Source organism: Pyricularia grisea (assembly GCF_004355905.1).
Source record: "Pyricularia grisea strain NI907 chromosome Unknown Pyricularia_grisea_NI907_Scaffold_1, whole genome shotgun sequence".
In the NCBI taxonomy this organism is placed as follows: domain Eukaryota; kingdom Fungi; phylum Ascomycota; class Sordariomycetes; order Magnaporthales; family Pyriculariaceae; genus Pyricularia; species Pyricularia grisea.
The window spans coordinates 5,607,944-5,633,398 of record NW_022156716.1 but is presented as its reverse complement, the minus strand read 5'-3'; the positions used below and the strand labels follow the sequence as shown (position 1 = coordinate 5,633,398).

Below are 25,455 nucleotides of genomic sequence, written 5' to 3'. Positions count from 1 at the left end.
AATAGCACCATTCAACGTCTCGGCAATGTACAGCGGTCTTATAATCATACATATATCACAAAGCGAAGATTTTTCTAGCGCGCTGCGTCGGTCTAGTACCCTCTATCCATGAAACGCCTCTCCATATTCTCCACAAAGTTTGCACATTATTTTGTACAGATCAAGAAAACAACATGCTCCGAAGCAATTGTCTCATCTTGACGAACCCCTGCCTTCTCTATGTTGAAGCCAGCTCGGGCTTCTCAATTGGCATATAGGTCTCTAGTTGCCGTAGTACGGCTTGATAAAGGAAAAGCATGCAGCCGCTTTGGACGCTAGTCCAAACAAAGCGAGGTCCGACACCCCTGAACCAGCCTCCGATGCCCTCCGTCCTGTAAATGACCTTCAGGCCGGTCAGGACGGAAGAGGTCTCAAGGGCTGCCGCGCCCGCACGAGGAGTGTGTGTAGATGGTGATGAAGTTGAAATGAGACGTTTTTGTGGTTGTGCGGAAGATCCCGGGCTACCGGCCGGCTCGGATATATGTTTGTTGGGCGGTTCCTTGAGATTGTTCAGCAGCGACTGGGCCGCGAGAGAACTCTCACCCTTAGCCGGAGCGACTGCCTCGGGATGAAGCTGTGTTTGCAACCGTGTTTTGACCACGTCTAGGGGGCATGTAATGGCACCCGCCAGGCCTCCTGCAGCTGCACCAGTTAAAAATTCCAGGTGCGGCCCGATTTCGCGACTCTTCTTCCATTTCCGAGCCCATATTTGGTTTTGCTCGTAAAACATGAACTGCAATGCCGAAAATGGCAGATCTCGGTAAAGTGTCGCCTGGAACCCGTAGAAGAGAGCGGAAAAGCCTTCTTGCCTAACTATAGTCCGGGCTGCATCCACTGTACCCCTGTAGTTGTATCCCGAGTTGAAGTAGGGATTTTGGTATCGTCCTTGAAGTTGTAGCCGCGTCTTCAATACTTCGGATGGTACATAGACGACGCAAGCAGCGAGATCGCCGAAAAAGCCTACCCAGTAAACTTGCGATCAGTATTTCATTCATTATAACCGAGGGAAAATTCACAGCAACAAAGATTGGGGCTTTGCTCACCACTTGCGAGGTAGGCAATGTGCGACTGGACACCCCAGTCCAGCATGTGTCTCTTGCTGAATTCATAGGTACCAAAGAAAAGTACCGTCCCCGGAAAGGAGCCACAGAGGGCGGGCAGCCAGCCCCCGTACAGACCTCGCCGTATTCCTTCTTGCCGAAAGATGGTATAGTAAGACGAGCCTAGGGAAGTGTACTTGGGCGGTATATGGGGATCACCCTGCTGCCGCGTCTTGACAGTATCCAGGGAGTGCATCAGCATATCACCACATGTTCCACCCAGGCCACCAGCCAGCATGGACTGCAGGATCATATCGAAATGTGTTAGCTTTAGGCTTGGTACGTGACGGCGCATATCGGCTCATCAACAGTCGGGATGAATACGCACGTGCAGATACGGCGGTCGCGCCTCAAACTCGCCATTTTTAGGGCTCATATTATGGTTGCTTCCAAAAGTTGTGTCCGCCGAATAATTCGATACTGTCCTGGGTCTTGCATGGTCGGGCGAAGCTGGCGAGAAAGGATGGGTTTGCGCAGATTCGGAGCCGGGAACGGTGGCGCCGAGGGACATGTCCCTGTAAAACGGCTCGATGGGTGCCGTCTGCGCGCGGCCGGGACCAACAAGCTGTTGGTGGTAGAAGAAAAAAAAAAGTCGACAGGACTTCAGTAAGGAGAGAGAACTGAAGCCTGGAGAGAACAATCACTGTTTGTGAAATGGGAAGGCCCAAGACACAAGACGATTTTAAAGGACCTGGAAAAGTGATGATATTCCACGAGCTCCGGACAGGATCTCGACGTGCCCGCGACTTTCCAACAGAGGCCGCCAAAAATTTCTTGGTGATTGGCCCGTGCGTTTGAGTGACGCACTGTCAAGTCGTGTCTTGATCCATAAGGGGCGATTTTGTTGCGCATACATCTCTACCATACATAAGTAAGGTACTGACAGGGGTCCACAGCTGTTCGCTAGCTGTTTGATAACGACAAACGCAGGAACAGATACTTTGATGTTGCCAAGCTTTAGCGCCTGGATTACTCGTAGGCACTGCAGTCATCGTGAGTGGGAAACTACGGTAATAACGAACTTATGGGACTGTTTTAATCTAGACCGGACAATTTATTCAAACAGGGGTTGCTGAGGCCTCTACTAGCGATTACGAAATGGATGCACATTCAAGCGCAGGAGCACGTGGATATGATGCCAACATCGGCTCAAGTATGAGCTCAGAAGACTCAAATGTAATCTCTCTCTTACAGCCAGTGACCTTCCTGGCTACCTGTCCAACTGTTAAAGTTTTGTTTATTCCCTTTGAAGCCAGAAACATGACAGCTGGCCACTTACAATAACAGGTGCGAAATCACCTCTTGAGTTTTGATTACTCTAGGGTTCTCCGGGTGGTCCTGCCAGGTAATACTACCCGCCCGGTGGAATGGGAACAAAATGCGCGTCAAGCGCCCGATGATGAGCCGCGCTGAGATGGGACCGTAGTAGTTGCTGTCGCGAGAATCGCGGGATCCAGCGTCCCCCTCTACCCAAATGTGACCAACGGGTACTCTAACCCAGACGTCGGAGTCACGATTCCTGACAATGTCCCCTTCCAAGCCCACTATCCTCTTCACGCTTCTTGACTCCGGTTTTAGAGGGTTCCTGAGGAAGAAACACATTGTTAATTGCATTGGAGAAAAATGCGGCCCCGGCTGAGGGCAACCCGTCGAGAGACGCACCAGAAAACAACAATCATGCCCCGTTGAAGGTCATCCTGCGCGTTCCACTTCCAGTTCATACACCAGTCTTGAAGTCGAGTCTCATTTCTCTCCTTGTTAAAGAAAGGGTACATGGAGGGGCCGGCAATTTTATAAGGTTCCGCGACGTTGGATGTAAAAACAATTGCGACCGGCAGCCATGTGAGATATCGTAACAATGAGATTGAGAAGTTTTGTGCAAAAGTGAAGCCAGGACGGGCTGCCCATGCCCTCGCCCTCGCGCGCGCCCACGCAAATCCAAGCGCCATGGGCGTTGAAATCAAAGAATCGTTGAGGGCCGTAAAGTCACGAAGACTTTTCAAATGAAATGGGAGAAATACAATTTTTTTTTCTTTGCTGAGTGACAGGTATTGAACCAAGGCTTACGCAGGTACTGTACCTAATAAGTAAGGATTTTAGCTTATTACCAGTAACTAACTCGCTCAATTAAAAGCGGGCTTTCTCCAGCAGGGGCCAACGTACACATGGGAATTCAAACATTCAGACTCACAATGTTGCCCATTATCCATTCTATAACGGCCGCAAGATTTTTTTTGTTTCCCCCAAGATATTACTTTCTCAGCAATGGCGAAAGCGCTGTGAACATCTAACTCATTCACTTCGCCTCTTCGTTGAAATCCAATGCCTCGACCTCAACAATTGCCGCAAGCTCAACCACACCTGATTCGCTTGAGGGAGTTTCAGCCTAGGAAAGTTTATGACCAATTCGACATGCCTTGATGGGGATTTGTGCTCATAATGTTCATTGCCCCTTAAAAACACATCAACGCTTTTGAAAACCCCCGATATGCATCAAGTACGCAGTCTACAAAAATAGAGAGAAAAAAAAAGTCTACCATTCCATTGCGTTCCTCATATTCCTTGAAGAGCTTCACTAGTAGCCCTCCTGCGATAATTTGGGACCAGCCATGTGACCAAAAGCGTCCCGTACATCAGAGTTCCGTTGGCTGCATTCCAGAGGGTCACTTTGCACCTGACCTGACCTGACCCTACCTTCATGCCAGTTGCTGCATTTTACATCGTCTCTGGCATGTTGTCGTCACTGTCGCTGACGCTCTCATCACCACTGACCTCAGCATTCTCGCGCTCGCGCTTCTCCATGAGTGCTTGCAGCTCGGCGTCGTCGGATTCGGTGACGGCCTTGGGCTCCATCTTGACGATCAACTTGCCTCCAGCTGACTCAATGCTGGTCCTAATATCAACGATCGCCTCTTCCAATCGCGCAATTCCCAAGCTCTTGTCCAAGCATGTGCTGGTAAGAACGTAAAGTGGAGGAGAGACGAGCTTGACCTTGACCTGGTTGTCTTGTGTGTTGCGCGCCTCGGCCGTCCTCAAAGCTGTCTTGATGGCGTCGATGCCGTCGTAGGCGAAGCAGGTGACTTCAACATCGGCTCGCACCTTGGTCGGTTGCGGCGTCAACCGCTTGCTGATATATGACTTGAGCTCCTCCGCAACTGCCTCACTCGGGAAAGTGGTGTCTTCCCACACCTCGGGATTCCTAATGAATTCCTTGTCAGTATATGCGGCTACAACAAGGCAGTGTGCCCAACTTTGCGACCATGTTGCCTTACGTTATTGAGAGCTTGAAAGCATCAATGGCATGGCCATATTTGCGGTTCAACGGCCAGGCGATCGCCTCGTACAGGCTCTCGATGGGGACGAGAGTCTTCTCGGCAACGTGCCGCATGATCGAGTGTACCATCTTGCTTTTGTTGTACCTCTCCTCGCATTTGACGATATCCTCCTGCGATACTCTACGCTTCGACAGATCGATGTATCCCTTCTCCTTGTCGACACGCAGCACCACGACAACCTCATTGCGACCAACCCGAATCAGTTTCTGGATACTTCGGATACGACGCCTCGAAAGCTCGGAAAGTAGGATCATGCCGTCAATCCCATCATACTCAAGCAGCTTGACATAAGCGCCCATGTCGGCAATCTAAATGTCCGCATCATTAAGGTCAGTTCTATGTTGTGGGTCACGAGTCGGTCTTGACAAGGCCCCCGCGCGTGGAAGAAAAAACGAACCTGCTTGACTACAAACGTGGCGTTGGTTAGTATCGCAATATATCTGCAAAAACGAAAAAGTTGCGCCCGCACTCACCATTGACCATGACAAAGCTGTCAATCTCCGGATACTTCTCCTCATAGAAGCGGCAGTTTGTTAACGACATCTTGGCGGTCTTGTATGCTGAACTGCCTAAGTGTAATAATTTAAATGTTTCAAATGAATGTATATGCAGCCACCGCCGCGAGAGCCTGGATCCTCAATAGGTGGTTTGCGCCGCCGGAAATTTGCCGATAGCCTAATATGATGCTGGATGACTGGGTATGGTCAGTGAAGGTATCGTATAGGACGTCGTCGGCGCGCTTTTTTCGTTGACTCACGGAGGAGAATTTTTGAGCGGCCCGAGAATAAGTTGTGATCTCGACCTCTATGGTGGGGTTAACCTTGGTGACAAGTGTGTGTGCGTGTTGTGTGCTTGCGACAAGGGTGGTCCGAGTGGTGGCGGCTTGGATAGCTCCTAACCCATAGGCAGCACCGACGGGATCGAATGCAAGCGCGGGGTTAGGTGCTAACAGCTGCCTAATTGCATTTCGATAACGAAGGAGGAAAAAAAAAGAGGAGACACCAAGCTGGAGCTTTCAGGTTGATTGCTACGTGGGTAGCCCCTGCCTTACCCTATCCGGCCTGCTATTTTTTCTTCTCATTTTTTTCGACTGATCTTTTCCAGCGCCTTCCACAAACACAAATTCCTCAGGTTCCTTACCAAGGGAAAAGGCCACCGCACTAGCCAAAATTCCCAAATTTATCCAGACGCAGACTCAATAACTGTATTCATGGCTTACTGCACACCTCGATTCTGCCACCGATACGCATCTTCGGCGCATGGTGGCAGGATCCCAAGCTTCGGTTGAATTACCTACCGAAGAGCTATACTAAAGAGGGCGGTATTTTTCTACCTAGACTAACGTCCAAGCTCCAAGAGGTCAGGGAACCGCCATGTTTGGCCTGTGACTTCGGCTGCCGGTTCAAATTTTGTACCGTTCACAACGCCCGCCACAACCGCATATCCGGCCACATCCGGGCGCACCCGCACTTCATTTAACCTCACTGCAAAGGCTACTCCGATAATATTGTGACGCACGGTCGCCGTCGATATGGATAGCTCAGCAGCGGCTCTGGCTACGGCTTCAGCTAAGCTGGACGCCGTAGCCCACCACGGCTCCGGCTCATGGATTGGCTTCTTCGCCAACATTATCCTTGGCATCATATCGCTGCTGTACTCTATACTGTACTCGGTGCTGAAGCTCACCACATTCTCGATCCCCTCTCTGTTGTACACTCTGTTCTCCACGAGCTTGACTGTTACCATGAATGCAACAACACTGTAAGTATGCAATCTGGATCACAACCAACACCTTCTTTTTACCGAAAATAAACTAACAAGTTGATTCCTCAGCATGCTCATCATTGCACTTGTTTTCTCCCTGGTCAGCTGGTTTGTGAGGTATCGTTACCTCAACATGTATTCACGTCTTCCGCCTGAGCCGCAGAGAAAAGAACCAGATGTGGATCTTTTCCCCGACACACACCCAGGTGGATCGAAGCCCGGTCTTTCGAACTACCTTGACGAGTTTCTGAGTGCAATCAAGATCTTTGGGTATCTGGAGCGTCCTGTCTTTCATGAGCTCACGAGGAGCATGCAAACCCGGAAGCTGATCGCAGGAGAAACCTTTAATCTGGAGGAAGAAAAGGGCTTCTGCATGGTGGTTGATGGGCTCGTTGAGATATTTGTTAAGTCGGCTCGGACGGGACAGCATCCCGTGGGTGAGAGTTGCTCTATTGATTCTGATGGAAGCGATGAGCATGAGGAATACCAGGCCGGAAATCAACGCTACCAACTATTGACCGAAGTTCACAACGGCGCCCCCATGTCGTCGCTGTTTTCCATCATGTCTTTGTTCACAGAAGACATTAAGCTCAGGCATGGCGGAGACGAAGGAGGAGAACCAACATCGGCGACTGAGACTTATACAAGTTCCCGATATGGCTTGGGAAACGACTTCCCCGAGCAGCGCGAGTCTACAGTTTCGGTGCCTACTACACCGCAGCTTGAGAGATCCAATTCACACGGCCCAAACCTGCACGATGGTGAGGCAAACATCTCAATGGGAGGAGGACGAGTCCCTGCAAGCATACCTCCCATGTCACTGGACCCGCCTCCTCAGAGTCGACCAAAGCGCCCGACTACTTCACGTCACACAACAACATCAGTACACCCGGATATCATTGCACGGGCGACAGTGGATACCACGATTGCAATCATTCCTGCCAGTGCGTTCAGGCGCCTGATCCAGATATATCCAAAGTACACGGCCCATATTGTGCATGTGATTCTATCTCGCTTTCAACGAGTAACCCTGGCAACAGCATACAACTACCTAGGCCTCACCAGCGAAGTTTTGCACATTGAAAAGAGCATGATAGACAATGCAACCTGTCAGCTTCCCAACTTTTTGCGAGGCGACGCCCTGACGCGGCTCAAGGAGAAGTTCAACCATGAGCGCGAGCGCATCGGTGAAAAGGATTGCACCAAAGGTATCGCATTACATAATTCTTCGACTGGGGGCCGGCGCAAGTCCACTGCTTCACTTCGAAAAGAGGCGGCTCTGCAGGCCATCACACATGGTCAAAGACCAAGCTCGGTGACGGCTTCCCCGCCAATGCCGTCACGAGAGAGTGGAAGCAAGCATACTCCCAACTCCGGCGACCTCTTGATGAATATTCAGCTTTCACGAAATGGCGGGCGTCGCTCAACAAGCAACATGGAGCCTCTTACCAGACAGTCGACGATATTAGGCTCGCTTGAAACCGATGTAGTCTCTCCATTATCACAACGTACATCCAATCCATTCGAGACGCGGCGTCATGCTCATATTTCTCTCAACAAGCGAGAAACGCGTGATGAAGATGGATTATTCAGAGAGTCCATCTTGGAGTGCATGTTCAAGGCTATTGGTCTAACATCAAATGGCACCGGGGCTCGCGAACCCGACTCTGCTGATGCATCGCCGCGACTGACCTCTTACGATCAGATTCGCCGGGGTGGCTACTCATCCCACAACGCATTCGGGTTCATTGACCCATACGGTGGATCTGTCGACGGAGATGCAGATTCGATTACATCTGGTGGAACGGGTCCCGGTCTTCCTGTCAACCCCCATGCTCTAGCTCATGACATGAGAGACGAGGTCGAGATTGTGTTCTTTCCCAGCGGCTCCATTTTGGTGGAGCAGGGCGAGCGCAACCCTGGTCTCTACTACGTTGTTGACGGCTTCCTTGACGTTTGCATGTCAGCCGCGGACGAATCATCAGGCGATATATTGAAGGCCTCCAAGAACGAATCATCCTTCAACGTTAGGTCGTCAACCCACACTGAACCAGGAAACCATGGAGGCTCGGCTGGCAGAAACCCCTTTATGGACGCCAACTTGGGGCGGAGCAGCGGCCGCAAGAGAGCAAGTAATGTCCGTCGCAACGTCGCCCTAATCAAACCTGGCGGCCTAGCTGGATATGTTGGCAGCATCTCCTCGCATCGTTCGTTCATCGACGTCGTTGCAAAGACGGATGTTTACGTTGGCTTTCTTCCCCGTCAGTCCTTGGAGAGGATTGTTGATCGTTATCCCATTGTCCTACTTACGATGGCAAAACGTTTGACAAACCTGCTACCTAAGTTGATTCTTCACATAGACTTCGCCCTCGAGTGGCTTCAAGTCAATGCTGGCGAAGTCATCTTCCACGGTGGCGAAGAGAGCGAAGCCATTTATATTGTTCTCAACGGTCGCCTCCGTCTTGTCGAGGACCGCCAGGAAGGTGGCGTTGACGTACGCGGCGAGTTTGGACAAGGGGAGAGTATCGGTGAGCTTGAGGTCCTGACTGAGTCGGCCCGATCTGGAACTCTTCATGCAATCAGAAACACAGAGCTGGTCAAGTTCCCACGCACACTGTTCAACAGCCTCGCACAGGAGCATCCCAACATTACCATCAAGATATCAAAGATAATAGCGTCAAGGATGAGAAAGGTCGTCGACGATCCTTCGACCTTTGTGGGCAAGGAAGGTGCACTGAAAGCCTCGCTGAACAAAAGCTCGTCGACCTTGAACCTTCGAACCGTCGCAATCCTACCTGTTACGTCCGGAGTTCCCGTCGTCGAGTTTGGAAACCGCCTGATGGCTGCTCTCACTCAGGTAGGCACGCCCAATGGTGCTACATCGCTGAGCCAGTCCGCAATTCTCAATCACCTAGGTCGGCACGCCTTCAATAAGATGGGGAAACTCAAACTTTCTCAATACCTGGCCGACCTGGAAGAGAAATACGGACTGGTGATGTATGTTGCCGGTAAGTCTTTTTTCTTTCTTTCTGGATTTCATACCTACAACAAATATGGCAACTACCACCAAGTGCATATGATGAGACATTAAAAACCTCGAAGGCTGCCAGCCGATGATGGCCAAAATAAACTCTAATTTTTTCCTGATTTGCACTCCAATCCCCATATTGATCCTCTGACCCAGCAATGGGCCTACCTCTTATTCTTCCACGAGAAAAAAAAAAAGTTCTAATGCAGTTTCTGAACACAGATACCAACGTCAATTCCCCCTGGACGCAGACTTGCATCACTCAGGCCGATTGTATCCTCCTTGTTGGCCTCGCCGAAGGCTCGCCCGAGATAGGAGAGTACGAGCGATTTATGCTGGGAATGAAGTCGACAGCTCGGAAGGTTTTGGTACTACTTCATGCTGACCGATATACCGAGCCTGGACTCACCAGGTCGTGGCTGCGGAACCGCATGTGGATTAACGGAGGCCACCACCACGTTCAAATGGCTTTCCGCACACAATCTGTACCGATCAACCCCACAGCCAAGAGGACGGGCCCGAGCCTGAAAGAAAGGGTGCAGATTTTACAGGCCGAAATCCAGAAGTATACGTCCAGGAAGGTTCGACATAGCCCTTTCTATTCACCGGATGCGCCGTTCAAGGGAGACTTCCATCGATTGGCCAGGCGTCTCTGTGGCAAGTCTGTTGGCCTTGTCCTCGGTGGGGGTGGCGCAAGAGGCCTAGCGCACATTGGAATCATCAGGGCCATGGAGGAAAGCGGAATCCCCATCGATATCGTCGGCGGTACATCTATCGGATCGTTTGTGGGAGCGCTTTATGCAAGACATGCCGATGTGGTCCCTATATTCGGCTTGACCAAGAAGTTTGCCGGTCGAATGGCAAGCGTGTGGCGTTTTGCTCTCGACTTGACATATCCCTCGGCGTCGTATACCACTGGCCATGAGTTTAACCGCGGCATCTTCAAGACCTTTGGCAAGGCTCAGATGGAGGACTTTTGGCTCGAGTTTTACTGCAATACGACAAACATCAGCAAGAGCAGGCAGGAAATTCACACCAGCGGATATGCGTGGCGCTATGTTCGAGCGTCCATGTCACTGGCTGGTTTGCTACCTCCCCTCTGCGACGAAGGCAGCATGCTTTTGGATGGAGGATACATCGACAACTTGACTGTGTCACACATGAAATCTCTCGGGGTCGATATTATCTTCGCTGTGGATGTTGGATCACTGGATGATGACGTGCCACAAGCATACGGAGACACGCTTTCGGGCTTGTGGGCCTTCGTCAATCGCTGGAATCCTCTCTCGTCAACGCCCAACCCCCCAACCTTGGCTGAGATTCAGGCCCGGCTTGCCTACGTCTCGAGCGTAGACGCACTGGAGCGTGCCAAGATGACTCCTGGCTGTGTCTATATGCGGCCCCCGATAGACGAGTACGGCACATTGGAGTTTGGCAGGTTTGATGAGATTGTTCAAGTGGGTTACAAATATGGTCTAGAATTTTTGCAGAAACTCCGAGACGAGGGTGCACTCCCAGTAGTGGAGGAGACAGAGGCCAAGAAGGCGCTACGCCGGACCATGGCGCCTCGCAGGGCAAGCATTTGAGCATAGCGGTGTTTGATTTTGATTCAAGAAAACGATAACGACGTATTTCTCATTCGCATTAGCAAGCAATCGAGTAAAGTGACCTGCGTTGATTCAAAAACTCGCGCGTTACCTCCCGTCCCGATGAAGCCTCGCATATTTTGGTGTCTGATTTCCTTGCATGCCAACCAATCCTAATTGTACCTTTGCTGCCGCAAAGGGCCTCTACTAAGATGGATCTGCAATATTTCAAAGACAACCCTTGTTTGCTGACCGGTAGTTTGAATATACAAAAAAAGCCTGTTTGGATCATATTGCTTCTGATGACGTCAGGTTTGGGCCTGGTCAAGATTCTTGTGCATCTCGAATGAAACTCTAGGTCTAGCACCAATGTGGGCGGCCCTGCTCATTGATGGCCAGGTAAGTGGAGATATTTAACCCTGATCAGCCTTGGGCCTCGAGAAAGTACCCTACACCTGTGGCTAGATGGCAAGATTGTGACAACGTGGCGTCCGTAAACCGATCGTGGCCACCTCCGTATTGGCTTGCCTCGTTGGGGGCTAGATCGGGACACCGAGCCTGTTGTGAAAGCAAAAGATAAGTAAAGTGGCCCGCTTTGTACAAGTTCTCCTGATGGCGACCAGAAGCCCATGTATAACAAATCAAGAAATGAAAACCGCTCTCGTTTATTGCTGCTCGATATCAAACACTCAAGAGTCTGGGTTGTATGATGGCTCATCCGAGTCCAGGCCCATTAACCCATAAAAACATCAATACAAATATACTCTTTCAAAAGCCATAGCGAAAAAAAAAGAGACAACAAACAGAACAAAGAAAAAAGAGAGATGGGTAGACTTCTCCCGCTCGACCCTCGGCCATCCAGAGCCGACCCCGAGGCCCGGTCCGCGCGCAAGGAGATTGAAAAGTCCAGCACGGGCTTCAGCTGGACGACGGCGGCGATCCTGGGTGTGCTCGGCGTCACGATGCTCATCAACGTCGAGAAGGGCGTCGAGAGGTGCGAGAAGCGGCACCAGCGCAAGGGGGATTGGGACAGGTGCCGAAACGGCCGAGACAGGGGCAGTGGCGGCGATGCTGGGGATCGGGGCCGAGATCGAGGCCGTGATCGGACTCGGGCCAGCACCGAGACGCCCACCAGGAGGACCTGGATTTCGAGTCCCAGACGTGATAGGAGCTACAGTCGACGCAGGTCCAAGTCCGCCGTCTTTGATGAATCGTCCGAATCTGGACCCAAGCAGAAGCTGCGCCGCGATGGTCGAGACGGTTCGCCAACTCGGGAAAGGGGAAGGAGCAGCACCCGAGGGGGTGACAAGAGCAGTCAAGGTCGGTCGTCTCGGCGATCAGAGAGCTGACTACTGTAGCTTGAATTTTTTTGGCAGCTTAAGTTCAAGATTTCTATTCCTGTTTTGTCATGAATGTCTATGAAAGTGTGCATTTTCATAACTGAAAGTTTGGCACAAAGCAGTCAATATGATAGATAGTTCAGATACACTTGATTCAAGTGCACATGTATCAAAACGGAAATAAGCCACATCAGAAACTCCCACACTGCTTCTCCTTTTCTGCGTGAACACGATATAAATTTTGTAGCACCGGTGTTGTGATGATCAAGGATCATGTATCTCTCTATTCATCCGCACACATGAGCACGGTACTTCGTCCTATGTGTCTATTTTGGTTTCGTCGGGCATCCCAAGAAAACCTTGGCCTGGCCGTTCGCCAGCGTCTCGCATCGTCTCCGCCCCCAAACCATACCCATTCGACCGAACAGGCAGGCTCCTGTCTAAACACTATAAATAACGCTGCAATATCAAATATGTCCCAAAAGTTCGTGGTAAGAGAAGGTAAAAATGGATTTCGTCCAAAGTCACTCGAGGTACCGGTTCCTCGGTATTCCAAAATGAATCGAATCACTCCCAATTTTTCAGAGTACCCAAAGCCCAAAAGGAAAGACGGTAAAGCTAAACATACACCGCGAGGTGTGCCATGCGATCAGTCGTGGGACAGACGCAAATATTGGTATCAATAGTGCCCAAGAACGCCTGGAAAAAGAGAAAGCCGTGAAGAAAAAGAAAGAACACGAGAAAAAGAGAGAAAAAAGAGCTGTTCCCTTCCGCATTGGCTAATCATATGCGAAAGAGACGCCTTTAACCGCCTACATAACAAAAGTGTATGAAGAGACAGCAGCTAGAAGAAAAAAGGAATATAAAAAAAAAGGAAAGTAGATCATATCGGTCGTTGCAGTTGAGCTTTTGGTGCTGTGATCCGTGATTCGTGTGTTGATGATTATTTGATGGTGTTGACATCCACTGCACCTACAAGACTTGAATGGTGGCAGTGCTGAGATTAGGAGTGAGTTTGAGTTCGTGGGGGCGACCAAAGCTATCTGTTGTTTGTTGAGCATGTTCATCTGCCCGAGGCGTGCGAGGCTCTCCCATAAACTCTTCATCAATCGAGCTGGCGTCGTTCATGCAAGACGCCTTGGGCGTGGTTGGGTCGACCTGGGTGGGGAAGCACACCGAGGACGAGTTTCGTTTATGAGACCTGGGAGGAGTGCTGAGGTGCAAGGTTGACTTGGGTGTTTGGTCGGCCTCCGTATTGTCAAATGAAGATCGAGCTGGACTCTGGGGGTAGGCTACGTTCACATCAAGGCCATTCTGGCTAGCATGGGATGATCGTGCCGGATTCCTGGCTGGCAAGCTAGGCACATGACGCTTGGGAATGGTGACCAAGGCTCCCTTTGCCGAAACAACCTGCGCGGCCTGCCTCGCCATTATCACGGCGCGAGTCGGCTGGGCAGTTGTGGCTACTTCATATATGATGGGTTCTTCATCGTCCGACTCGTCGTCTTCGTCATCCGCGTCGCCGTCCCTTTCCTCCTCGTCCTCGGGCAGCTTAATCGAGGCGGCGTCCTCCACTATATCATTAGAGTTTTTGGATTTGGGCGGCTGCTCTGCTTGGACGACTGGCGTGGGTGCAGACGGCTCAGATAGCTGTCCGTAGCGGAAACTAAAGCTTTCCAGAGGGCTCATGTCGATCTTGGTATAGTCGATCTCCTCTGGCTCCTCGGCCACAGATGGCGGCTTTGGTGAGCTATGTTTCTTCAAATCGCTATGGCTGGGGCTGGGCGACGTCCTGGCTGACTCTCCCAGATCCGTCTGCGTAAAGGCATCCGTCATTGACGTAGCCTGGGTCCTGCTCGACATGTAGCTTCCCCTGTTGCTCCGGCTCACAAAGGTATCCGTACTCTGGCGTTGGGAAATGCTGGAGATCAGGCTCGCCGGACTGGGGCAATAGTCCAAGTTTGTGCTAGCTGGGCGATTCCTGGCCCCGGCCTCCCGAATCTCGAGTCCGGCCATTTCCAAGGCGATTATACCAAAAGGATCCGGGTCATCGACGTCAGGAAGACCAAAATTTGGCTTTATAGGGGATATCGGCGTGCCTGCTGGCGTTTCGATTGTGGCATCACCAGGCGCTGGCTGTTGGGACAAAGCCTGCATGATGCGCAAGTCATAGTCGGTTCGGCCCTCGGCAGCCTTGATAGCCTCGAAGAGAGGTGAGATCTCAGGGATCTCTTTCCTGACGTTTCCTGCCAGGATGTCTGGGATCTCGACGCCGGCACCGTAGAATTTCTCGTTCTCGTTGCTCCGCTCAGTCACCAGGGAGCCGTCGAGCTGCACCGCACGGTGCTGGCCTCTAGCCTTCAAATAGGTTAACACACTATTGTCAAGTTCCTTCCATCTGGTATCGTTCTCCAGCAGGCCGACTGGGACGACGGGGCCAACGGTAAGACCCAGATCGGCTCCCAGCATAACCTTGGAGCGGGTGAACATCTCCAGGGCGGCGAAGCTGTTGATGACCAGAACGCAGTCGTAGATATCGACACCAACGACGAAGCCCAAAGCTGCCGTGTGGAGAAGGATGCCCGAAGGAGGTGACCAGGTGCCGTCGGCTTTGCGTGCAATCAAGATTCCGGACCCTCCGGAACCAGACATCCATAGACCCGACCGCATGCATGAGAAAATGGCCAGGCCAGCAGCTTTCTGTATGATCCTTGGCGGCACTTTCTTCATTATCTGGACTTGACTTGTGGAACTCGACGATTCTGGTGTTGGTAAAGGCAACGGGTTTGCCAGTTCGGCGCCGGCGTCGGACTCGTATGAGAGAAACCCATCGGCTATGTGGCGGGGGAGGCGTTCTGGTTAGCTCCAAAGCCCCCGTACTATGCCTTTGGCTGCGCGGCCGTTGAACTACGCCAGGGAGACGCGGGCGAAAGCCATCAAGGAGATCGACTTACTGCAGAAAGATTTCAATATGAGGGCGGCCTTCTCGCACTCCCTCTCAAGGCTACTCGGCCAATAGGTCTCCTTTCCATACTTGGACACGACAGTTTGTGTTGTTGCTGTCGCCGCGGCCGTTGGTGATGCAGTAGATTGTGCAGCGCTGCTACCCGATATGCGAGAGGGGGCGATTCTATCAGCCCAGCCAAAGACCCTTCCGAAGGCGCCCGAGTTACTGCTTTGGCTGTTTTTGGGAGAAGAAGATGTGCCAGTACTGCTGCTGCTCCTATTCCTGCCGTCAACCGACCTGGTGCGCTCCCAGGTCGGTAGCAATGAGGATACTCGTTGCATGATGGTCTCTGACAGTGTGAGAGCACTGCGAGCTACTGCTCTCAGCCGTATTTACGGCATGCGCAGAAGTGATAGTCGGGTGGTTCGTTCGTTCGCTCGCTCGTTCGCTCGCTCGTATGTGAGTTGTAAAGGGCAGTCAGGACGGTGGCGCAAAGGGCGTCGTCAGTCAGGAAGCCCTAAACCGTAGCCTTGGTGTTGGGCGTCTTTTTAGGTCTTTTTTCTTTATCTTTTTTTGGGGATTCCTGCAAACGCCCTAATTCGTTACTAAACAGCAGAGCGCTGCCTGTGACGAAAACTGCCTGCACACCAAGTAGGTACCTAGGTACCTTTGCTAGATTGGTGGAGGCGGGATTCCCAAACAAGACAACAAAGAGAGAGAGAAGAGAGAGAAGAAAAAATGACGAAAAGAGACAGAAAAAAAAAACTAGGAATGGTGGGAGTGAACCAAACAGAAGATCTAACAAAAGATCAAGATGTTGGAAGCTCGCCGGCCCCGTGCAAGGTAGGTTTAGGTACCTTTGCTGACAATCGAGCAAAACAATTCATTCAATTCCAGGATGGCCCCTGGCGGAGTCCTGGTGACGTGGGTGATGACCGCACTGCCGAGTGAGCAGCACCGAACCATGCAAGTTTAATGGGAGCAGGTAAGGACAACCCGTAGCAGTGGGTGGAGCTCAAGCAACTGAATCTGATTAGAGTGGTATTATGTGGACCTGTTGGTGGGGTCGAGGCGCGTCGGTGGATTGCACTTTCACTTGCAGCCGACGATGGTGGACCGAGCGGACTTTTTTTTTGCTCATGCACTGCAGCCAGTCAGTTGTGGGTTGGCTTTGGGGGCTTTGTGGATGGGGGGTCCCGCTGACCTACACCAGAGTTACTGCATGTAGTAATACAAGACAGCAGAGCCGGTCTCACGGCCTTGTCAGTCGGACGTAACGACCAAGTTTGTGCAGCAAACGAGCGTTGACAAAATTGGGTGTTGTTTTTGGGGATTGTCAAGTCACTCGGGAGCGTCAGTGCCAATGCGAGTGTGACACGAGATTAATGAGTGACCTTGCTTGCTTGTTTGCGGAGATATTTTTTGTTTGTTTGTTTTTGTCGTTCCCAACCAAGGGAAGGAGGCCTAGATTGACGTGTTTTTTGCACCTTGCTGATGTTGTTGTGATGCTGATGTGGAAGACAACGACGGTTGGTCTTGGCAACCCAAGGTAAGGTACCAACGGCAATGTAACCCCCACCCAAAAAAAATAAAGGAGATGCAGTACAGCGTGCGTCTGGCTGACTGCCTTTCCACGTCGTTATGGGCAAATCAATTATTATAAACGCGGCCGAATGTGCTTGCGCCCTGCAGTCTGCGGACAGTATGCAGCCAATGGAATCGATCAACAAAATCAACCAGCGCGGGCGGGACTGGCTAGTGGACAATTCCTTGGAGGTCGGGCTGGGATAATTGTAGGCGGACAAATCGGGGGTTTTGTTGCGTTGACGTTCGGGCTGAGGCGTCGTGGTCGAGTCAGGGTTGGCTGTTCGGATATGTGCTAGTTGTGTAAGTAGTTGTTGGGTGCCCAGCGGTTATTGGTATTCGTTAGGCCGTCCTCGTTTGTTAGTGACCCTCGGGTTTTGTTTTGTTTTCTGTTTCCTTGGTTGGATCTGATCGTTCGTTGACGCCAGCGTCGCTAGTGCAGAGCGAGTCAAAGAGAAGAAGAAAAAACAAAGAATTATACCGTGCCAGAGTTGGTCGAGTCCTTTTTTGCCCAACAAGGGATTTAGTTCTGGGGGAAAGGGACAGAGAACAAAGAAGGGAACGCGGGATTGGGATTTCTGCCAGCAAACGGCGCTCTGTTAATATTACGAGTCACAAGGCGCACAATGTACAAGGTAAAAAATTGGCCGGCAAGAAGCAAGCCGTAATTCAGGCAAGGCGTCAGGGGATAAAAGCAAATAGACTCCAGGCCGAGCTTTGATCGGCCAATAGTTGCGGAATCAAATATCTTGTATGAGATGATTCGAACAGCTCCAAAAGCAAAGCATTCGTCTGGAATGATGCTGTTACTGGCCAGCTGTGGCATTCCAGTCTCAAAGTCGCCTCGCCTCACACAGGCTGGTGTCTGGGAGGGCAGGCTGGTACGGGTTGATTTCTCCCTCTTTTTTTTCTTTTCTGATACTTTCTTCTGCATGTCGCTATTCCACTTGCCCACCTCCTCCTACTCCTTGGCCACACCCTCAGTTTTGTCTCTCCATCTCATCTATGGCAGGGGGTGATAATCAAACAAATCTTGAGGCGGAGTTCTTGCAGGCCGCGTACGAAGTGAAGTACCTACCTACCTATCTGAACCCATCCCATCCCCTATTCATCTCTTATTTCTTTAGCTTGCTAGCTGGCCATGGTTCCCAGCTTGGCCGACGCGGATGACTCTGCGAGGCGACGTTTGAAAGGCAAAGGCCGATCATTGGTGTTTCTCCCATGTCCCGTCGCCATGTTTTCTTGTCACGAACAAAGTAAATTAATTACCTAAAGATTCGGGCAGAAAAGTTGACCACCTGTGATTGGCGGTCATGATGATCAATTTTCGCATGGATGCGCACGTACGGGTTCCTGCTTTTTTGTGACAATCTTGAAGCGATGGCGTTTTTTTTTTTTTTTTTCCTCTTTCTTTTCTTTGTTCTGATTCGATTACGGTAGTGCTGACTGCTCAGACATTGGAAAGTCCCTCCCTCTTGCCTGTTCCCCTCGGTAGTGCTTCGGTTTCTTTTGCTTCGAAGCCAGTCTAAGATTTGAGTGGGGGCCACAGAAGCCTACGTTACAGTACCCTGCATCCACTTGGTAATGTGTGCCTTGTGGAGCTGGCGGGAGTCAGCCCCAAGCTTGCTTTTAGGGTGGCTATATTGGCGAATGGAAACATTATCAACCATGCCTGGGTACGTCGGCTTTTTGCACAGCAACATGACTATCTGCACCATGTTGATGATCAGTGTTCTCAATGTTAAGTTAAATCTGCTGCAGATCATATTACTATAAGCAGTAGCATTACTAGACTTTCCACCTTCCCTGAATATGTCACAGGAGATGCATCCACCAGGCGCCCAGATATTGAATTCTGGACCAGGTACTGCTGTCGAGTGGCTTGGGTGGATGAGTCCAAATAGTTTCGCCCATCAGCATTTTCCTTGTCGGGGGTAGATCGGGGATTCGCGAGAAGGGCATTCATCCTTGGGTCCCACACAAACACCACACCACCAACCCAAACCCAACTGCCTGATTGATGTTCGGAACACCCTCCCTGCCTTAGTCCATCCCGTCGGAGCGGACAAATTCCCGGCAACCGAGAGAGAACAAGGCGGGAGATGGGTAAGGAAACCCCTGAGGATCGGGAAGCATGCTAGGTCATTTTTGCTGGTAGCGAAGTGAAAAAACAGGAAACATCCAGGCGCAGAAAAAGGAAAAAACATTTTGCACTTGTCGTCATGGAGGAATTTAATCAGCCCCCTGCATCGATACGAAGTCAATGGTCAATTCAGCAACACAAAAGGGGCCTAAAGGGAAACGGCAGAAGCGAAAAGGGAAACGGCAGAACCAAAAAGGAAAAGGAGATGGAAGAAAAAGTAATGGTGAAAAGCAAAATCGCAAACGCAAACTCTGCAAGATTTCCCGTGTCATTATCGTCTACGTACCTTAGGTAGGTAAGGAACCAAGCTTACCTGTCTAAGGTAGGTAGGTAAGGTAGGCAGCAAGCACTTTACTCCGTGGACCGTCCGCGTTTTGGTTGCCATCCATACCGAAACCCTCCGAACCCAGAGGAGTACTGTGCACGTACACACGCGCACCAATAATTGCGTACCTGATTATGAAACTGGACAAACGCTGTAAATCTACAGACCGGAGCCGCGTTTAATCAAAACATTACTTTGAGTAACGAACTCTCAGGGTCTACGCCCCGCTAAGAAACACTTTTGGCTTTTTACTTTCCTGGGTCGCATCTTGGCTAGTGCTCCCCCCGAAAATCCTTTTTCGACTCAAGCCAACAGAGGCTGTGGTGCTTGTGCTGCCCCCAAAAAAGCATGGCGGACCCACGGTTGTATCCGCACTTTATCCAGCGAACATGGTATCGAATTAAGAGCATGCCGCCCGTCGGGACCCAATCACATCCGTCGGTTCGCAGGCCAATAGTGAAAGCGGAGAAGTAAAGGGTCAAGAATGGAGAACCAAAGGCCCAGGCTTCCTACGAGTTTGCACTCATCATTAACCAGGTTGTTGGAAAAAGGCCTAGAACTTTGTCCAGTCAAGCCAGTTACTACAGTAGCACTTGTCATGTCTTTTTTTTTTTTTTTTTTTTTTTTTTTGGTACACCGTACTAATTCATGTCCTCTGGTTTTAATTTGCACGTGGGTTTTCTGTACGGGGAGGGCGGAAGCAACATTCCTCTCGGGCGATTAACAAACAAAAATTCTCCTGTCCCCGTTATCACGCCCCCTTGACGCTGCATGAATAAAATTACACAAAAAACTACGAAATATCATACCCTCCCCGATTCATGATCATCCGACATTAAATGAATCCATTCGATGTAAAGTTCCGACCGAACCCTGAGGTAGGTTCATCCGTCCCCGCCTGTTCTGTACAACCTCATACAACCGCACCATTCCGTGAGTTGAGCTGGCACCGGTCACTCCAAACCAATCCCCGACTCCACGCCTCAACTGTTGCGCTACTTTGACCTGCCGCGTGTGATGACCTCTTTGATCGTTGTGGCGCTGTTACAAGTCTGTGTGTCTTGCCACCCCTTCAATGGCTTTTTTTTTCAGACTATCGGCATGATTTTTTACCCCCCGTCTTCGTTTTGCGGGTTTTATGCTTTATTCATTTTTCCGCCTTCAAAAGCCCTTCTTGAGACCACCGATGGCGCCCACACCAGCCTCGACTTGATCGGCTTGCTGCACCCCGGCCAGCTGAGAGTCGACAAAGTCCTGCCCCGCCTTCATGCCCTGTGCTTGTAGTCTTTTCTTCTCGGCCATTGCCTTTGCCTTGAACAGGTATGTGCTGCGAATAAAGACAAAAGGAGGAAGAGTGAACCCCCCGCAATGGATTAGTATATTGGTTTCTTTCTTACTTTCAAGAACAATTAATGCAATCACCAAATGGGTGATCATGTAAGAGTCACACTCTCTTCCATGTACAACTTACCCAATCTGCTCGATATAAGGGTCCAGATGACCTTGCTCGTAAGCGTAGTAGAGGGTCGCCACGGCGATGATAAAGAGCAAGCAAACGACAAGTGCCTCGATCATTTTGCAGGGACTTTTCAGAACGTATGATTCAGTGGCTGTGTTTTTTTCGAGTGTGGATGTAGGTAATAGAAATATGCCGATTATAGTCAAGTTAGGGGACCGAGGTGTATCTTCTTGCGGGGGCGTTTGATGGTTTCAATCTATGTTGATTTGTCTCTGCCGATCGACTATTTGCTTTTCATTAGACTTATTATATACTTTTTTGAGTGTAAAGTTTGGTATCTTTATACGTCACATTGCAGTCAAAAAATCCCTGATATTCTGCAGTGACATTCTTTCTTTTCTCCTCCCCTCAAAACGCCAATTAGCGAGCCTTACGTTGTATGAATGAAGTAACGAAAGAGATCTGCAACACCACGGTGACGTCGAACTCCTCAATTCACCCACGCCAACACCCCTTCAACTCCGCATCAACAATTGCCACCACCCAGCTTTTTAGGGGTCGATATCAGGTTTCTCGGTTCCAAAGAAATAAACAAAGTGGCACACATTATGACAGATGTTGCAAGAAGCACCATTCGCTGCAAAATTCCCGAATATCGATACCATTTTTCTACATTTCTTTACAAACAAGAACCCCCAAGTGTTTGTCCTGTCAACCTGTGTGTCATCGCGTTCCGGTAAACCGACAATACGACCTCCAGTTTTCTTGGCATCCCGCCAGGTTTTTTTTTTGTTTCGCTTGCCCAAAGATGCAGCCCTGCGATGGAGACGAAATGCAGGGAAACGGAGTCAAAGAACATGCTCCCCGTCATCATGGAGCTGATCGGAAAATGCACAGCTGTGATGTAACACGCCCGCCCAAAAAAAGGCATATACCGATACTTTCCAGTTTGATTCACATACAATCTTTTCTTAAAACAAATTCCAATCATCAATCATTCGTATATTCATGCGCCAAAGCAAGCCCAGGGAAACAAAAAGACACTTTAATCCTAAAAGAAAGAAACCACAGAACAAACAACCGGAAAAGGCAGAGAAACCAACACCGGGGCATCGTTGCCCACCAAATAATGCTTATGTACTGCGTGAGCAGCTTTGCGAGGTATTCTCTAGGCAATGTGTAAAAAGAAATATCACGGTAGGAGACTGACTGCACCTACCGGAGGAGGTCTCATCCAATGTTGTCTAAAGTGTAGTAGTCGTAAAGGTCGTTAACAAGGCCAGCCGAGCAGCTACAATATAGCCCATGGCAAGTCGGGTATGTGTGTGTGTGTGTGTGTGTGTGTGTTTTTTTTTTTTTGTTAAGCCTTGGCATAGCTGTGTTGTATACCATGTGTGCTCTGTTCCCCTACACACACGGCTGTGGTGACAGTCAAGACAGCGCACGTGGACAAGGGTCCAAGTTCAGCTCAGCAGGAACCATGCATGTGCATTAGGCGCTCTGTGGGCTGGGGGAGCGCGCTGGAGTTCCAGGGTACTCTCCGCCACGCAGGAGATACCTCTCAAACTCTAGACCATCATCTGCACTATTGTATAGTGTTCGGCCACGCTCCTCATCAGAGCCGTCTTCAACGTCGTCCCTCAGGATGGGGTTGAAAATGTACTTCTCGTGCGAGTTAGGGTCGAGCATGCCGCATTCAAAATGTCCACTAAGATGCACTCTTTCAAGGTGTGGAAGTCGGTTCTGAAGGGAGGTAAACAGTGATCGGAAAGTGCCCCGACCAAGTTGAATGCCACCCACCACAGGTCCACCGGGTTTGACAGCCCAGTCACCACCAAGGCGAAGGCGCTTCAAAGTAGGACCATGCCGCTCCAGGAACCTGCGGAGATCGCTCTCGTCGCAAGACAGTCCCTCAAGCTTAAGGTCGGTCAGTTTCTTGAAAGCAAAGCTACTGCCAACCAACTCTTGAAACCAGATGGCAAACTTGTGGTGGGGGCTGGCAAAGTTGTGAAATCCCAAGCTGAGTTGCTCCAAATTGGTCGCAAATTGCAAAAAGTGTCCGAAACCATTGATGGCGCGAAACTTGGCAGACGGTAGCATCACCTCGGAAGGATCGACTATGACATCGAGGCGAGTGAGATTGGTGAGAACTGCGGGAGAGTTCCTGAACCAATGTTGACGGTGTTGAGGAACCTTGAAGAGCTCCATAGGTAGTCGGTCGATCTCGAGTGACGATATGTGGGCCTGGGACGCCGCCGAAATCAACGCATTGAGGTTTGAGCAAGCCTGTTTGCGATCAAGCTTGCGGTTGATGGGAAGTCCCAAGGCTCGGCTCAGAAGCTCAGTATCTGGTGTGGTTTTATTGAAAGTGACTCTGACATACTCGAGGTTGGGCAACCTCGAGAAAGCCTCACTCAGTAGATCCACTTGCGAGTCGAAAGGAGGCACATTCTTTCGGAGAGCCTCAATCTGGCGGTATCGTTCCCATGCACCCTGCAAGCTAGTATCGGGTTCGTCGTGGCCTGCAGCAGCTTCAAGGAAGGAAGCATGGCAATCGCTAATTTCGAAAGGATGAGAAAAATCAATCAAGACTTCTCGGATGGCGCCTCTGAGCCGGTCGTGGCCTGAAATGGCATGGATGCGTTTAACATCATCCCGCCATGATAAAGAGTGGAAAACGGGGGGCACGAGGTATTCGTAGCCAAGCTCCGCTAGTTTGGCGGAGCATTCGCGAAGAGCCTTGACGGCATCGGGGTCGCAAAGCTGGAAAATGAGCCTTACAAGCTCCACGGGGAGAGAGTCCATGCCGAATTGTAGAGCATTGGGACAGAAGAAATTTGACGACGAAGCAGACAGAAGGCCAAATCGGTGGGAATGAGGCCGTTTAAGAGAAGCTCCCCAGCCAGCAAAAAGGCGGACTTGAAGAAGTTTAGAGAAATTCAGTGTGATTGGCCAGGACAAGGGGCTGACAGGAGGTTGGCGGAGTTTAGTCTGTTAACTGGCAAAAGGGTTCAAAGCAGCCGATCCACGTTTACCCCTGCGCACCCGCCAATCCAGTCCAGTAGCAAGCAGTCAGGGCAGATAGATGGAGAGGGGAGGGGACTAAATTCACGAACCGCCCCTACGGATACGGACCAGTCATGTCTGGCGCCTCAAGAGATACCTTTGAGACTTTTTTTTTTGTTCTCCCCTTTGCAAGGTAAAAAGGACATTTTTCTCATGGGCATTGATTTTGGTTGGTTTGTTCAAACGTTGTCTGCCGTCTCTTGGGTCTCGTCGCATGCATCATGGTAGTCACCGAAAGTCGGGACGAACTGTCGGTGAGCGAGCAACCATGTTCACGCGGAGGCATGCCGCGGGTGGACCCTTGTCGCTTTTTTTTTTTTTTTTTTTTTTTTTTTTTTTCTCTCCGTCTTCTGGATCTCCTGCTCTGAGTGGTATGACAGGGCCAAAGACCCTCCCTCCCTGCCAATCACCAACAGAATGGGTAAGGCGGGCTGGTGGGTTAAGGTAGACGCCACCCACAGTCAGGCACCGTGCTTTTTTTTTTTTTTCTCCCTTTCACTCAAAAGTCCCGCGCAGAGTGAGAGAGTGCGTGCGAGACGGGGCAAACTCTGACTGAGAGCTGATAAATTGAGAGAGAAAAAAAGGCACAGTACAATAAGGCTTGGAGGGGAGGAAAGAAATATCTAGAAAAAGCAAAACTAAACTGTCTGCACCGCGGAATTGAGCCCTGGTCTTCCGTTGAATGAGACAAGAGAAAAATGCTACCATGTGGTTCAGGCTATGAAACCCAATCAACATGGCGCTTCCTTACCTATTGCAGAATACTATGTACCTACCTACAGTACTAAGCCTTGTGCACCACGGTGTGTGTATGTCTGTCTGGTCTTCTCTTCTATCACTGCCAGCAGAAGGCGGGTGGGGGAAGCATAAGGTACGCTTGGTACTGTAGGTAGAGATGTAGCCAAGCAACCAAGGCTTGCAAGGTAACAACAAACATGCCATGTGTTAAACTCCAGCCCAATATGGGTAATACTGTAGAATTTGGACAGGCAAAGGGAGCGGGAAACACCTAGACCGCCAGTCTGGTCCTCAAAGTTCCAGATCCAGATTTTCTTCTCGAACAAGTGGACGCGAGTGGGCGATCCATGCGACATGTGCATGTACGGATACCTACCTTACGCAGCAGGTAAGGTACAGTACAGTACGGCAGTAAAAACAAAATAGAAAAATAGAAAAAATAACAAATAATAAATAAATGAAAGATTACGTAGATCAGGCACGGGCATCGCGTCGGTCAGCAAACCCGCCAGCTGGGTCGGAGTCGGCTTCATCGCTGAGAAATGAAAGGGAGCGACGGAGACATTTGGCCTGCGCATCATTGAAGGCTTACGTGCGAACGTCCCTCTTCGAAAGTCTGTGGCACACACACACATACAAGTATTGTGCGGCTGATGAACGCTGGTTACTGCGCTGCCATGGCGGCGTTTGATTTTGTGTAGCAGCCGTCAGCAATTACTGTAAGGTGATGAATCAACAAGACGGTGAGCACAGCAGCTATTGCTGGTATGGAGATGGGGTTGAATTTGCTGGTGACCGATCACGAGATTTGCAAAGTGCTGTATTCAGCGGGGCAAAGCAGTCAGGAGTTGATGCCTGATGGAGTTCCATGTTAGCAAATGGCGGTAATAGCCCAAGATTGTCAAGGGTTGTTTGTTTACGTGGTAATTTTTTTTTTTCTCCCTTCCTGTTTGTATTCAGCCTTCTTTACCGACTTATCGTGCCAGGACACTATGTCCACA

General features: G+C 50.4%; 6 protein-coding genes across 6 annotated transcripts; 2 read left to right on the top strand and 4 right to left on the bottom strand.

Moving 5' to 3' along the window:
- Window positions 1–4: 4 nt before the first annotated feature.
- PgNI_01728 (uncharacterized protein) lies at window positions 5–5,386 on the bottom strand. The gene is made up of 10 exons (XM_031121800.1): window positions 5,232–5,386; window positions 4,948–5,168; window positions 4,412–4,790; window positions 3,303–4,338; window positions 2,802–3,213; window positions 2,419–2,724; window positions 1,947–1,959; window positions 1,468–1,704; window positions 1,083–1,380; window positions 5–999 (listed from the first exon to the last, which is right to left on the bottom strand). Exons 5-10 carry the CDS (start codon window positions 3,086–3,088, stop codon window positions 218–220), a joined length of 1,923 nt encoding a protein of 640 aa, XP_030986745.1. The 5' UTR covers window positions 3,089–3,213; window positions 3,303–4,338; window positions 4,412–4,790; window positions 4,948–5,168; window positions 5,232–5,386; the 3' UTR covers window positions 5–217.
- Window positions 5,387–5,632: 246 nt separating this feature from the next.
- Window positions 5,633–11,074, top strand: PgNI_01727 (uncharacterized protein). Its single transcript, XM_031121799.1, has 3 exons — window positions 5,633–6,235; window positions 6,308–9,246; window positions 9,489–11,074. Exons 1-3 carry the CDS (start codon window positions 6,006–6,008, stop codon window positions 10,850–10,852), a joined length of 4,533 nt encoding a protein of 1,510 aa, XP_030986738.1. The 5' UTR covers window positions 5,633–6,005; the 3' UTR covers window positions 10,853–11,074.
- A 602-nt stretch (window positions 11,075–11,676) lies between these two features.
- Window positions 11,677–12,201, top strand: PgNI_01726 (uncharacterized protein; the record flags this gene model as incomplete). The annotated part of the gene is made up of 1 exon (XM_031121798.1): window positions 11,677–12,201. One exon carries the CDS (start codon window positions 11,677–11,679, stop codon window positions 12,199–12,201), a length of 525 nt encoding a protein of 174 aa, XP_030986739.1.
- A 294-nt stretch (window positions 12,202–12,495) lies between these two features.
- PgNI_01725 (uncharacterized protein) lies at window positions 12,496–15,993 on the bottom strand. The gene is made up of 2 exons (XM_031121797.1): window positions 15,147–15,993; window positions 12,496–15,026 (listed from the first exon to the last, which is right to left on the bottom strand). The coding sequence occupies exons 1-2, from the start codon at window positions 15,478–15,480 to the stop codon at window positions 13,165–13,167; spliced, it is 2,196 nt and encodes a 731-aa protein (XP_030986737.1). The 5' UTR covers window positions 15,481–15,993; the 3' UTR covers window positions 12,496–13,164.
- A 3,942-nt stretch (window positions 15,994–19,935) lies between these two features.
- Window positions 19,936–20,985, bottom strand: PgNI_01723 (uncharacterized protein). The gene is made up of 2 exons (XM_031121796.1): window positions 20,663–20,985; window positions 19,936–20,518 (listed from the first exon to the last, which is right to left on the bottom strand). Exons 1-2 carry the CDS (start codon window positions 20,764–20,766, stop codon window positions 20,353–20,355), a joined length of 270 nt encoding a protein of 89 aa, XP_030986742.1. The 5' UTR covers window positions 20,767–20,985; the 3' UTR covers window positions 19,936–20,352.
- Window positions 20,986–22,141: 1,156 nt separating this feature from the next.
- Window positions 22,142–23,455, bottom strand: PgNI_01722 (uncharacterized protein; the record flags this gene model as incomplete). The annotated part of the gene is made up of 1 exon (XM_031121795.1): window positions 22,142–23,455. One exon carries the CDS (start codon window positions 23,453–23,455, stop codon window positions 22,142–22,144), a length of 1,314 nt encoding a protein of 437 aa, XP_030986743.1.
- Between the last annotated feature and the right edge of the window lie 2,000 nt (window positions 23,456–25,455).